Source organism: Lycium barbarum, chromosome 1 (genome assembly GCF_019175385.1).
Source record: "Lycium barbarum isolate Lr01 chromosome 1, ASM1917538v2, whole genome shotgun sequence".
NCBI lineage: Eukaryota > Viridiplantae > Streptophyta > Magnoliopsida > Solanales > Solanaceae > Lycium > Lycium barbarum.
In genome coordinates, this window is record NC_083337.1 from 10,947,705 (window position 1) to 10,962,079 (window position 14,375).

Genomic DNA, 14,375 nt, shown 5'->3' on the forward strand with positions numbered 1-14,375 from the left:
CTTTTGTGTTTTTTGTAAATGTTATAAGATTGTATAGTTTGTTTGTGTTATAAATTTCAACTTTAAGCCCCTTTTTAATTTGATGGTGTTCATTTTAATCTCAACTTATCTGTGTCATAAAAGCTGTTATTTTATTGAAAATCCAAGTTATGCCCTTTCCATAACAACTTCATGGTGGTTATGTAATAGAATTTTGCCGGGGTCAGCTTAGTTTCTCATTTTGTAAATAGAATTTCTGCCCATTACGGCATAATTTAAGTTCAGAAAAGTTGCCAAAACCAGCAACAAAGACAAACCCTTTGAAGTTATTGACCAGCCAAAATGCATTTATTGGGGATTATTTGTCACGTAGTGCTGTTATTTTGTTGAAAACCAAAGTTATGCCCTTTGCATCACAACTTTATGGTGGTTATGTAATATGAGGTTGCCGGGGTCGGCATACTTTGTCATTTTATGAAGAGAAGTTCCGCCCTTTCGGGCAGAAATTAAGTTTGTATAATTTGTTTGTGTTATAAATTTCAACTTTAAGCCCCTTTGTAATTTGATGGTATTCATTTTTAATCTCAACTTATCTGTTCATAAAAGTTGTTATTTTGTTGAAAATTCAAGTTATGCCCTTTCCATCACAACTTCATGGTGGTTGTGTAATAGAATTTTGCCGGGGTCGGCATAGTTTCTCATTTTGTAAATAGAATTTCTGCCCATTCCGGCATAATTTAAGTTCAAAAAAGTTCCCAAAACCAGCAACAAAGACAAACCCTTTGAAGTTATTGACCAGCCAAAATGCATTTATTGGGGATTATTTGTCACGTAATGCTGTTATTTTGTTGAAAACCAAAGTTATGCCCTTTGCATCACAACTTTATGCTGGTTATGTAATAGGAGTTTGCCGGGGTCGGCATACTTTGTCATTTTATGAATAGAAGTTCCGCCCTTTCGGGCAGAAATTAAGTTCAGAGAACTTGCCACAATCAGCAACAAAGACAAAACCTTTTAACTTTTTTGACCAGTCAGAATGCATTTTATTGGGATTAGTTGAGACGCCAACAATTTGGGCAGTCAAACGAATTTATTAACTTTAATTAAATGTATTTTGACTATACTTATGATTTTACACTATAAATTAGACAATTTTTACATTCACTCACATTTTATCTCTTTCTTATACAACTTTTGCCACATAACAATGGATGTGAATTTCGAGAAAAGGTTAAGCAAGTCCTATGTCCTTAACGATGACTTTGTATGTGTAAATGTTATCAAGAAACTTTTTTGTTTTCATCTGGGTTTTTATTCCATTCATCCTTATTTTTAGTAATAATTTTGTGTGTTTATTTCGTTGCAGATCCTTCCAAATGACATCTCAGACAGTCTTCCGAACTCTGAATGTGAATCCTATGTGTTTTATGGTCGGCATTACTACAAGATGACTTACAAAGTTGGTGCATATCGGCGCCTTTGCCAGGGGTGGAAAGACTTTGTTGATACCAATGGGCTGCAGGAAGGAGATACTCTATGCTTTAGGCTTGTTGAGTGCAATGCTGGCATAGGGATTATTGTTAAGAAGAAGGAGGAGATTGTAGTTATAGACTAGATCTGCTCATAATTTTTGTTTTAGTATGAATGAATTTTTATTTTTAGTCTATGTTTGTTTGTTTGTTTTTTTTTTTTTTGTTGCTCTCCAAACTTTGTATGAATGAAATTTTACTATGAATGAATGAAATATTTTACTTAATGTTAATTGTGTTGTGCTGAATGTTTTTTCCAATTTTTCATCATTTTAAAATATTTTATAAACAATAAAGCACATAAGTATGCCCCTAACAACATACTTATTTATTTTGTAAGCGGAAGACATGCCAGTTCCGGCATAAATGTAAAACTTGAAAACAACAGAGAGAAGGAATATTGTTATGTCCCAAGGCACACATTTATTAAACTTACCATGATGTAGTCTTTGAGATACCAATTGTTTTTTGCCATTTTCCCCGGCAAAAATTGTTATACCTGTCAGAGGAGGCATAAATTATAAAACTGGATAATTAAAGTTGATGATTTTTTTTCTTTTTCCTCAATGTTTTATGGTAGAGAATTGTAGATTTCATGTAGGGACATTTATCTGTTGCTATTATATAGTCTTTTATTATCAGCAACAAGAAGATAACAACTTAATAAAAGAAAATAATAAAAGAAAGAATGGACAGAAGAATAAATGAGTGATAAGATGCTTGAAGTCTCAGTCTTGGTAATACCAAAGTTTTGCCATTTCTTTCAGGAAAAGTGTGCATTATGCGTCAAGAAACATAAGATAAATTCATATAAACCATGTATAAGAGTGTGATGTTAGGATGACAATTTCCTCTTCCTGTACCTTCTTGAATATGGATTGAGAGCTGGACTGTGGTTACAGGTTGCCCTAGTGTGTCCAAATAACTTGCATCTACCACATCTGTATGTGTACTTTGTTGATTCTCTTCTTGGGCGATATCTTTTTGTTTGTTTTCTTCCAGGACTTATTTTAACATCAGGCGGCGTTATTTTAATATCTATAATGTTTTGTGGAATAATCCATGAGTCTTGATTTCCAACTGATAGTATTTCACCTTTGTATGTCTCTTGGCAGGCTTGTTTCTTGAACCAGTCCGCACAGTATGTAGATTTTGGCAAACTTCTTTTGTCTATAACTGCCATGGCATGTGTGCACGGTAACTCATCAGTTTGGAACTCCAAGCACTCACAAGTCATATTCTTCAGGTCTACATTGTATTGATATCCTTCATCTTTCACAACAAATTTGACCGGAGTTATGTTTTCTATCTGTGGAAATTGACAATATAAATGAGTGATATTTTTTGTGGCAATTTTCAGATTATATGAGAGTTATTCCCTTTTCGGCATACTTTCTGTACAATGAAAATAAGATTCTGCCCCTTCCGGCAGAACTAAGTATAAAATAGGATCATAGTTGTTCCTTTGTCCAGCATAAATTTTGTGTTTGGTTAATTTTAAACTATACATTGCTCATAAAACTAAGATTGAAGTGTGTGTTGGTAAAATCTACTTACTTTCATTGTGAGCATAAAAACAGTGTAATATTTATGCCCTCACCGGCATAATTCCATGCTAGTTAATATAAGTGTCTGCCCCTTCCGGCAGAACAAAGTATAAAAATAGGGTGATAGTTTTTCCATTATCCAGCATAACTTTTGTGTTTGGTTAAAATTAAACTATGCATTTCTCACCAAACTAATATTGAAGTGTGTGTTGGTAAAATATACTTACTTTCATTGTGAAGCCTCTACTTATCTTTTCAAGCAGAATCTTTTCAGCCCAACATGTCAGGTCATGAGACGGTCCTGTTGCGTCCAATTTTCTCTGGTAAAACCAATTTTGCAGCTTGTTCTGGATGTAATCAATACATGCCATTATTGGCAACTCCCTTGCTTTTCTCAATACAGAATTCATTGTCTCGACATTGTTTGTTGTGAGCATGTTGTAACGCCTGTTGGTGTGGAATGAACGTGCCCATCTTTCCGGTGGTTCTTCTTCTATGTATTCTGCAGCTTTTGGGTCGATTTGTTGTATCTGTGACATATAGGTACGAAACTCTGCCTGTTTGTAGGTAGTTGCTGCATTGTAGAACAGTGATAGGATCGCTTCGGATGGGAAATATTTCTGCAAGTTCTTCTCCATGTGGTAGATGCATATTCCATGCTGGTTATCTGGATACAGTTCTTTGATTGCAGTTGCAATTGACGAGTGGCGATCGGAAAGAATTGATAGGTCTTTGCGCGTGCCAAACACCTTTTTCACGTGTCTGAAGAACCACCTGTAGGATTCATTATTCTCAGAGTCAGCAATACCAAATGCGAGAGGAAATATGTTGTTGTTTCCATCTTTTGCTACTGCTATCATGAGCACACCGTGGTATTTTGATTTCAAGAAGGTTGCATCCACCATCATTACTGGTCTGCAGTGTTTCCAACCCTCAATTGATGCTCCATACGCGAAAAAAGCATATTTAAACTTATTGTCAGCGGTCCATTTGATGTTAGCAACTGTTCCAGGATTTCTTAATTTCATCATGTGAAGATATTGCGGTAGAAGTGTGTAGTTATTTTCTGGGCTTCCTCTTATGACATTATAAGCATGTTGGAGGGAACACCATGCTTTGTGGTAACCAATGTGCAAGCCATATCTGCTTCTCATTTCTTCAATGACAAATTTGGGTGTTATCTCTTGTAGTGTATGGCGTACTAGGTTTGTAATGTATTCCGCTATGACTTTTGAAGTTGCATTCCTCATGTCAGAGGTGATGAAATTTATTGAACAACTATGTCTCTTTTCAAAGTTAACTACTTTGAAAAGTTCTGATCCTCTGAACCTTGAACTGTGGAAACGCCAAATGCAGGTTGGATCAACACATCTGATGTAATACCGTTGCGTGCATGACTTTTATACCTTGTACTATTGATGACGAGTAATTGCAATGTTATTCATGCACTTTTTCACGGTATCTTTGTCTTTGAATAAAATGCCAATTTCTATTTGATCAATCGATGCACTAGGTGTCAAAATTTGTGTATCATTTTGTATCCTCTTCCTTTTTAGTGTCTTTGTTTTGTTGCATGGCTGTGTTTGTGTCTCTTCAACTGTCATGCTCGGAGTAAGTGATACAACATTCATTGAAGTTGGATGCTGAGAAAGGTCATTGTTTACAACTTGCTCAATGTTTGGTGGTTGCCATTGTAGCTGCTGAGGTGTCTGGTTAGGAGTTACTATCTCGCTCTGCTCAAGTGGAATCCCAAGGTTATGTCCAATAGGGCTGTGTTGTTTGTCATCCAATCCAACTTCAGACATGTCTTTTTCATAAGCAATGCAGAGTTGTCTGTCAATTTCCTCTATGGTTTGTCCTTCTGTCATTAGGATAGATTCATTATGATGTTCTTGTAATGGGTTGTCCTCCGCATCAGCTGAATCGAACTCTAATATGAAACGGAAATTTCTGAAGTTGTCATTGTTGTTGAGCAGGTACAAGCAAGTGTGAAGATCAATGTCGTTTGTTACACGCATCCCTTTGGATGTTTTCTCACTGGTGTCAAACCATATGTTGGTCTCTTTTTGCTGAGTATGTTGTGTATGCCCCGCAAATATCTGTTGAGTGAATTGTTGAAAATTTACACCATCATTGACAAGTATTAGCTTGGTTTCATGATTAACATAATTGTAGGCGGCGTCCCATTTGCCGTTGAAGGCTACGTAGATGCATCTTAGTGTCATTTTTTTTTGTTAAACTTCCTGCATAAAGAGAGATTCACTTGAGAAAAAACCAAAATGAAATGTATTTAAGTTGTTAGTTTTGAAAATTTAAGTTCTGCCCTTCCCATCAGGCTTTGTATGTAAAGTCATGAAGTATGCTTGAAACGACATACTCTACGATTTTGTAAACAGAAGTTCTGCCGCTACCAGCATTCTTTAAAAACAGAGTAACTGTTTCTGCAACAGTTATTCCAATGAAATTGCAACAGTTATTTTCATGAAACTGAAAAACCTCCTCTGTCTTTATCCAATTTAAATCAAATCCATGCAACAGATATTCCAATTGAAAATGGACTAATTTATACTTCTATATAAACCAACACAACTTTGAAGAAGGAAAAAAAAACACTTTACTTCTGAAAACCAGATATAATCACATACAAAATGAACCAAAATCAACATATTGTACATGTTAATGGTGGCCACGGGCAAGCACATGAACATGCCCATCCTCATAACCAAATCCATCCTAATATTGCAAATTTGCAAATTACTCATGAAATTGCTGATATCAAAAGAGATATAGATTTTCTGAGGGCTCTTTACGGTGCTCTAAGTAGAGAAAATGATGATCTGCGAAGAGAATTACGATTTGTAAGGCAGAGGTTATTCCAGCACACTGGCCAAGTTGACGATGGGGCAATTTGGAATGGGTACACGTGAAATTAGAACTGATGATGGTAGTTTGGTACTTATGAAGTTAGGATTTTATGTTTTGTATGTTTAAATGTATGTTAATGAAGTGTAAGTTTCTTTAGGTTTGTAGAATTTTACTTTAATGGCTTCTAAAGAGAAGTATTGCCTTCTACGGCATACTTGTTCAGAAGTTTGTTCAGAACTTTGCCAGTAACGGCATACTCTACTACTTTGTAAATTGTACTTTTGCCTTCTCCGGCATACTTGTTATTAAATTGGTTCAGAACATTGCCGTTAACAGCATACTCTACTCCTGTAAATTGAACTTTTGCCTCCTCCGACATAAGCACTTTTTGTTTTGCTGATAATAATGCAGTAATTGTTTTTGGTTAAAAAAAATAAAAAAAAAATGAAAACCTCCTCTACCTTCATCCAATTTAAATCAAATGCCTGCAACAATTATTCTAATTTAGAGGATTGACGCAACTGGACTAATTTATACTTCTACATAAACCATAACTTTTGCCTTCTCCGGCATACTTGTTATAAAATTGGTTCAAAACATTGCCGTTAACGGCATACTTTACTCTTTTGTAAATTGAACTTTTGCCTCCTCCGGCATAATCAATTTTTGTTTTGCTGATGATAATGCAGTAACTGTTTTTGGTTTAAAAAAAAAAAAAACCTCCTCTACCTTCATCCAATTTAAATCAAATGCCTGCAACAGTTATTCCAATTAGAGGATTGACACAACTGGACTAATTTATACTTCTACATAAACCAAAACTTTTGCCTTCTCCGGCATACTTGTTATGAAATTGGTTCAAAACATTGCCGTTAACGGCATACTCTACTCTTTTGTAAATTGAACTTTTGCCTCCTCCGGCATACTTGTTCTAAATTTGCACACAGTTTACCTTAATTCAAGTTTAAATCGATAAGCATTGCCTGATTTAAATTGAATTTACTATAATTACAATTTCAAGTAAATAAGCATTGTATACTAATTTAATTAAGGTATAAAGTAATTAAAATCAGAACAAAGCATTAAATCCAATCGATTCTATTTTGCTGAATAATTTTATCATGCGTAATGTTCAATCTGAGCTGTATGTCATCTGTTTCTTAATAATCAGGTCGTAGAAGATGATCTTTTTCAAATATTAACAATCTAAACTCAATAAAATCGTTAAATTGAGTTGAATTAAGATTTTGTACCTTTTACTGACGTTGTAGCAGCAAAATCAATGGAGAAATCTGGCTTGAAACAACGATTTGAATAATTGAGAAAATCTGGTTTGGGAACGAAGTTGGGCTAGATTTGAGAATAACGATTTTTGTTGTGTTTTATATGTAACGGTTAGGGATAGTAATATCTTTTTACTATGTTAGTTTTGCTCGGAAGGGCAATAATTAAAGGTCACCATTTTGAGGGGCAAAATCTAAAGACCAGCCCAAAAGAGGGGCATTCGCGCCAATTGCCCTTCATGAATTCAAAGAGTATTTGGACTTACTTGCATGAGTGGGCCTTAACGTAGCCCAAATTATTTGAAGCTGGTTGGATGACCAACACCTTATGATTCTTGCTCAAAAACCCTTCTTTGTCTCTTTAACAAACTCCAAATTTTTTTTTTTTCTACATAACCAGAAAACAATTTTTTTTACAAAAAGTTTTTTTTTTTTTTTAAAAGTCAAGTAAAAAAATAAAATAAATAAGAGGTCTGTTAGTTTTAAGAGCAAAAGTGAGCCAGAAAGATAAGCAGATGCGTATTTTTAGCAAAATAGGTGGATGCGGGTTATATTTAAACCTTTTGAGATAGTCCGGAGCATTTTGGCTCTTTTCCGTTGTTTTTATAACTACACAAGCCAATATAATTGTCTCAAAACTCAGATGATAGTAATTCTGAATAAGAAAAGCAGAAATAAATATCCTAACTATCGCGAACAAAGCTAATAGTTCATCACTAGGATAACAAATTCGCAAGAAGTGTACACATACTTGGTCGAGTTTAAATCAGCAGGAAGGAAAAAGGGAGTGTTATATAGAAAACACTTATTCAAATTCGTACAATTATTGTAAGCATAATACCATAGCACAAATATTGCATATAAATTAAATATGCAAAACAACATTTAAACAAAAATGCAGTAATGAGTTCACGAATTAATATATGTTCATCATTTATATTAAAATCGACAGCTTCAACCATTTATACATGCGCAAGCACTGTCAAGAGTTCTCCAAGAGAAGTGACTCGTGGGGAATTATTTCATCCACGTGTAGTATCAGGATCGTAGCAACTCACACGCCCTAAAATCAATTATCTGATCGTGACCAATTCACTCGCTCATAACTCAATCTGCATGGACAAATCACACGCCAAATTTCACATATTATTGTGATACATATATGCAAAATAAATATTCATATGTACAGTACATGACTAAATTAGTGCAACATATAATTCGACATACACATATTCAAATTCAATAATGTTATCCGGGTTGCACATAACTCCACGAGTCCAAATCTATGTTTAGACGATTATGAGGTCATTTGCAAGCTCAAATCATCAATTTACCAATTTTAAGGGTTAGATGACTTAGAATCCCCAAATTCCATGATTAAAATCTCTATCTTAATTTTAAAATCAATGAATAATCATGATATATAAAATCTCAATTAGGTGTTTAGAATACTTACCACAAAATTATAGATGAAAACCTTGCTAAAAAGTCTCTCAAATCTGAGTTCCACAAGTCAATAAATGGTAAAGAATGAAATAAATTCTCGAAACTCAACTTTTATACTCATTGTGTATTTTTCTTCAGCGAGATCACTACGAACAAGTCTCGTATTGACCAGTCAACCCATGTTGCAACAAGATCCATCGCGATGAACAAATCTTCCCCAGCAAAATCTACAATTTCAACTTGTTTCGAGATTTGTCGAAACTCACCCGAGGCACTCAAGTCCCAAGTCAAACCATACCAATAAGTCTCAAAACATCATATCAACTTAGAAGCGGTTTCAAAATACAAAATAAAACATAAAGATTTAAAATGATGAGTTTTGTTGTTACGCAAGAGTATGAATAGACCAGATGGTTTACCGCGGAAAAAATTAAGCAATTTCGAATAGTATAACAACACATTTGAACCTTCAATTTCCTATAAAAATGACATGGAGTGTCAAAAAAGTCAAAAATTGGATAAAAAAACAATACTATAGAAAATTGACGGAGAGGAATATTTCTTAAACATTAGTTCTGTATTTAAATGTTCTCTCGTCTTTGTACATGTTCTTTGTAAAGTTTACCTCCCGACCTTCCTTTTTTTTTTTGGGAAGGTTTTAGTGGTTGGCCACATCTCTCTTTCTCACATTCTTTCTGTTTTCCTTTTCTTTTCTCATTTGTTATTCTTTCCCTCCTGTATCTCTTTCTTCCTCCTCTATCTCCCTCCTCTGAATATCTATACAAAACTATAGAAAACAAGAAACATTACCATCATTTGTTTTCATTCAAGTCCCCTTTTCTCATATTCAACTCTCACATTTTGTATTTTTATTTTTGATGGACCAACTAGCTGGATTTTACCTTTAGCTTGTCGTTTTTTTTTTTTTTTTTTCATGAATGCTTATCACATTTCTATATCAAGATTATTTGGAGGAAGATAATGGAAAATGCAGGGTCAAGGGAGGGAGAATTAGCTTTCTTTTTTCCATTTACATCTTCGTGTATGGTATCACCGTTGCTCTAATCAGGTATACTATTGTTATTCCTTTTATCCTTTCTTTTTTCTTTTGCTTTTCCTTTTCTACTTTTTATATCCCAAATAAAGAAAAGTGAATAAACCATGAAAGGTTAAGAATTTAGAGACAGATTCAGAATTTGATTTTTTTAAATCATATATTCTGTCTATTATAAAAAAAATATTAGTTCAATTGAACACATTTGTTAAACTATACATCTTAAGATGGCAAGTTAGTTGGAGATCATCATGGTTCGGTTCTTGATTTTTTGTTCCTCTCTATATTATGAAAATGGTATAGTTTTATAATATTTTCAATGTTGTTTGCCTTTTGGTTATGCTAAGGAATGATTTATTGACATTTTGTGGTGCTTACACATTTGCTCTGTTCATTTCTGATAACAGGCTTTTGGTTTGGGCTTTTATAGTCTCTTCCATGGGAAACAAGATGAAGGGGATTTTCAAAGGATTCAAACATATATTTAATAATTTTGGTAATGTTTGTTTCCATAATCTGAGATTATATGTTTTTGAGGTTTTCTTTTTGAAATGCTCTTGAGGGTTATGTTGTTCGGACCCTCTAAAATGCTGTCCAATTCGTCTCGATTCCTCCAAAAATACATTACATTTTAGATGATCCAACATGTATCCGACAATATTTTTGAAAAATTCGAGCAACATAACTTAAGTTTGATTTAGAAAATGTGTTTTTGATTAAACGGCAGTGAAGGAGAGGGAGTTGGAGATTGGATGTCCAACGGATGTTAAACATGTGGCACATATTGGTTGGGATGGCCCCTCTGGCAATAATGCACCAAGTTGGGTATGTTCTTGTTTACCCATCATGTTAATTTGGTCCACAAATTATGCATCTTCCCATATGCAATTTCATCATTTTGTACTAAATGTTTGTCAGTGTCCTATGTGGTCCAGGAAATAAATTGCTATCTATTATATAATTTTAGGCAATTTTTATATAATGAGCTAATTTTTGAAGTTAGGTCAATTTCACTATATGTGAATTTATTTAATATGGTATTAGAGATAGACACACCCTTGCTTATGGTTTATCCAATGCTAGACTTCTTTGTCAACTCGTTTTATCAATCCTTGTTTAAATGTCTAGTTACGAGTTTCAGTAGAATACAATTATTTTGGCTAAAATTGTGTATTTATGTTAAGAAATCTGCTTATTATGTATATTTATCCAAAACTTAATAAGTTGTCTTTTTTTTTTTTTTAGAATTCAGAACTCATATTCTCAAAATTCTGAATCCACCCATGCGTGCGAGGTGTTAAGTGTCACTTCAGTGAATGAAATATATAATCTTGGACAATATTCATATCCCGAACAATTATATCATCTAATGTGCATTTTTTTAACAAGGATTTTCCATGCCTAACAATATGTTGTTTGGTTTTGGTTGTGCAATTTAGATGAATCAATTCAAGAAAGGGCCTGATTTTGCAGTAGCTTCTATTGGTGCTGGTTCTTCCCTTTCTCCATGGACATCTCAAGGTAATCATTGCTTTTAATTTTTAAGAAACGTCTTTTTCCCTTTAAATTAATTCCTTGAAACAGAACAATGATTGATCAAATGTGCCTTAAAAATTACTGCACATAATTCTATCATCTGAAAAGAAGGCAAAAGATTAAACAGAGTATTTGATATATATGTTGCTTTTAATCACATGTCTAGTGTCCTAATCAGACAATGGCAACTAGGGTTTCCTCACGGGTCGAGATATTGATTGAAACTAATAAGCTTGTGAATTATTGATAGGAAAATATCTTATTACTCCCTGTTCCGAAATAGTTGTCACGTTTTGTTCTAGAAAGTCAACTTGACTAAGTTTTGGAGTTAAATTAGATTAGACTAATTCAATATTGTAAAATTAAATTTAAATATTCAAAAATTATATCAAAGTATTATAAGTTGCAATTGTTCTCATCTCAATATATTTAAAAAACATAATCTTAAAATATCACTCAAAGTTTATGTAATTTGATTATCGAGAAGCGAAACATGACAAATATTTAAAAAACCAAGGGAGTATATGTTAGTATTCAAAAGGAAGGGGGGTAATTTGGCTCAAGACGGGGAAATATTTTGGCTCAAGAAAGGGAAATATTTTGGCTCATCCTTCACGAGATGTCTAACTAGGCCCTAGAAAGGGACAGTTATTCTGGTCTATTTGTCTTAAAAAATAATGTAGGTTGGTGGACTCTATATTGGCTCGTACTAGTGCCGTATAATATAGCAATTCTATAACATCTGAGGTACATTCTTTTATATAAGGCCAAAACTATCGACATACACATGTAGTCGTCTACTTTTTTCACCTGAACACCTCAAATGCCCCTTGTTCCATTTAGACACCTGAGGTAGGGCTGTGTCATTTAGACATTTTTTGTACAATCAGTCAAATATATAGAGTGAGTGTAACACTCGCCGATAACGTGTCAAAATGGTGAATTAAATGAAGACATGTGTCATATATACCAAAAATAATTATTAAAAAATAAAATATGTGTAGAAAAATTATTTTACAACTATTTAGTTAAATAAAAAAAGCAGCAAAAAAAAAAAAAACTATTTTCTATGCCCCTCCACCCACCCCGCCACCCTCTTCTTCTTCTCCTTCTTCCCCATAAATTCCCACCCCAGCCCCTTCGACTCTTCCTCATCTCCATTGTTGAACCAAATTTGGCTAATTTGTTCTCTATCTCCTTCCTTGAATAACTTTTTCCCTAAAAATGGTGGGAGGAAATAACGAGATTGGTGAAAAGTTGGCTAAAATTAGTAGATTACACAAGAATCTTCTATTCTCTGTTCTTTTGTTAATGGAGATTTCAAAGATTCAAGTAAAGGGGAAAAGTTGGGAGAAGGGTGAGACAAAGCGGTCCCAAAGAACTAAAAAAATAACAGGATTAAAGAATCTTATGTTCTTCTTTTTCTTGTTAATGGAGATTTCTTCTAGAAGGTGATGGTTTAAGGTGGATGAAAGGTTGGAAGTAGAGAGAAGGAAGAAGAAAAGATTAAAAAAATAAAAAATTGTAAAATTTAAGGTCTTCGGCGCTTGTTTACTATGCAATTCACCCAAATTGTCAGGTCAGCAAAAAGTGTCTAAATGACACAGTCTAGCATTATCTCAGGTGTTTAAATGGAACAAGGGGCACTTGAGGTATTCAAGTGAAAGAAGTGGACGACCATCGGTGTCTGTCGATGGGTTTGACCTTTATATAATGGTGATGTTTGAGTGATCGGTTTATGTGCACCTCGATTGTTTCACCAGGTGCTTGATATTTTGTATTAGCATAGGTAACAAGTAATTCCGCCACCAAGAATTAAGCAGATCGAAAGAAATCACCTAGTTATGTTACCATATATGATGTACTTAACACCTCTGAAACTTTCACAAAGATGTTAGTTATGCCTAGCCAGAATCCTCTAAGTCAAGAACTATAAAGTTATCCAATAATATGAGCTCTTATCCTGATTATTGGGGTATAAATGGACTAGTTTGCTAACAGCGAGGGCTATTTTGCACCAAAAATCAAATGGGAGATTAATTATACCTCAGCCTGAATCATCTAACTCAAGAAAAATACAATTAACTTATGTTTATTGTATTTTAACATCCATTTATCATAAATGATTTCATGCAATTATTTTTTCAGATAACATGATAGTCTAAGAAACTTTTTATGTTGTTAGTATATAGAAGTTAAAACTCTATTTTTCTGCATTGGTTATTTGTTTGAAAGTAGTTGGAGAATCAAACAGAAGGCAATCAACATCAGAGATTAACAAGGACAGTCCAACTAATAAGGAGGTTCATGTTCATACTAAGAAGCAGAAAAGGAGGAAGCATAAGGCCAATTCCTCACCAAAATCTAGTTCATCATCTTCGACGAAATCATCAAGAGCAGTGAAATCCAAGGCTAAATTTGTAGAAGGCACTGCAATACCAGCAAGTCTAGAAGTTGCTTAATGTCACGTCAAAGTTTCTTAAAAATCCTCGTGATGTTTAAATACACAAAGGCATTGAACAAAACGGGAAGGAGGGAATAGAAAATCGCGTAAATTCCAAAGGGATGCATTGTAAATGTGAGTGAGGAAGCACACAAGAAAATGAAAAAAACGAGGGGGCTAGAGATGTGAAACTAAAAAGTATGTAGAATCTTATCCAATTTCTAAACGGAGAGACATGTTTTTGGGAAAATGATAATTCATCTCTTCTTTATATTACTATTTCTGACTGTTTTCCCCCTCTTATTGGGACTAGGATGAGGAAGGATCTTGTAAAGAGTCGGATCATTTAGTTGTGCTAATTATTGTGCTAGTTCTAATATTTTGTGATTTGAATGAAATGAATTATTTAAAAATGAGATAAAATACTTTTAAATTCCAATGTTTTACCCCCTTCAAATCTGAGAGGATATTGTAACCAACTTCGTTTCTTATGTCGTATTATATGACATATGTACAATAGGCAAGTTATACATTTGATCAGTCGATAAAAAATAACTACATTTGCTAGCCAATTATATATATAAAAAATATACGCTATGATGTATAAAATATGTATATTTTATGTATATGATACATTAATATGCAAAAAATATACATTTATCGGCAATTATTTTGGTGGACAAATATACATTG

The 14,375-nt window shown here is 33.7% G+C and overlaps 1 protein-coding gene across 2 annotated transcripts; it reads left to right on the forward strand.

The window, feature by feature from the left end:
* Positions 1-9,207: 9,207 nt before the first annotated feature.
* On the forward strand, positions 9,208-14,061 carry LOC132631723 (CRIB domain-containing protein RIC10-like). 2 transcript variants are annotated; one of them, XM_060347417.1, is made up of 5 exons: positions 9,208-9,718; positions 10,111-10,199; positions 10,431-10,528; positions 11,143-11,224; positions 13,475-14,061. In XM_060347417.1, exons 1-5 carry the CDS (start codon positions 9,588-9,590, stop codon positions 13,699-13,701), a joined length of 627 nt encoding a protein of 208 aa, XP_060203400.1. In that variant the 5' UTR covers positions 9,208-9,587; the 3' UTR covers positions 13,702-14,061. The 2 variants fall into 2 exon arrangements, with proteins under 2 accessions (XP_060203400.1, XP_060203409.1); XM_060347426.1 differs by having other exon boundaries at positions 9,210-9,718; positions 13,478-14,061.
* Positions 14,062-14,375: the final 314 nt, after the last annotated feature.

Excerpts from the sequence above, each read along its gene's own strand:
- LOC132631723 (XM_060347417.1), top strand. The coding sequence starts at position 9,588 with ATGCTTATCACATTTCTATATCAAGATTATTTGGAGGAAGATAATGGA. Across the intron at positions 10,529-11,142 it reads GCAATAATGCACCAAGTTGG|ATGAATCAATTCAAGAAAGG; the intron begins GTATGTTCTTGT and ends TGTGCAATTTAG. Across the intron at positions 11,225-13,474 it reads TTCTCCATGGACATCTCAAG|TAGTTGGAGAATCAAACAGA; the intron begins GTAATCATTGCT and ends TTTGTTTGAAAG.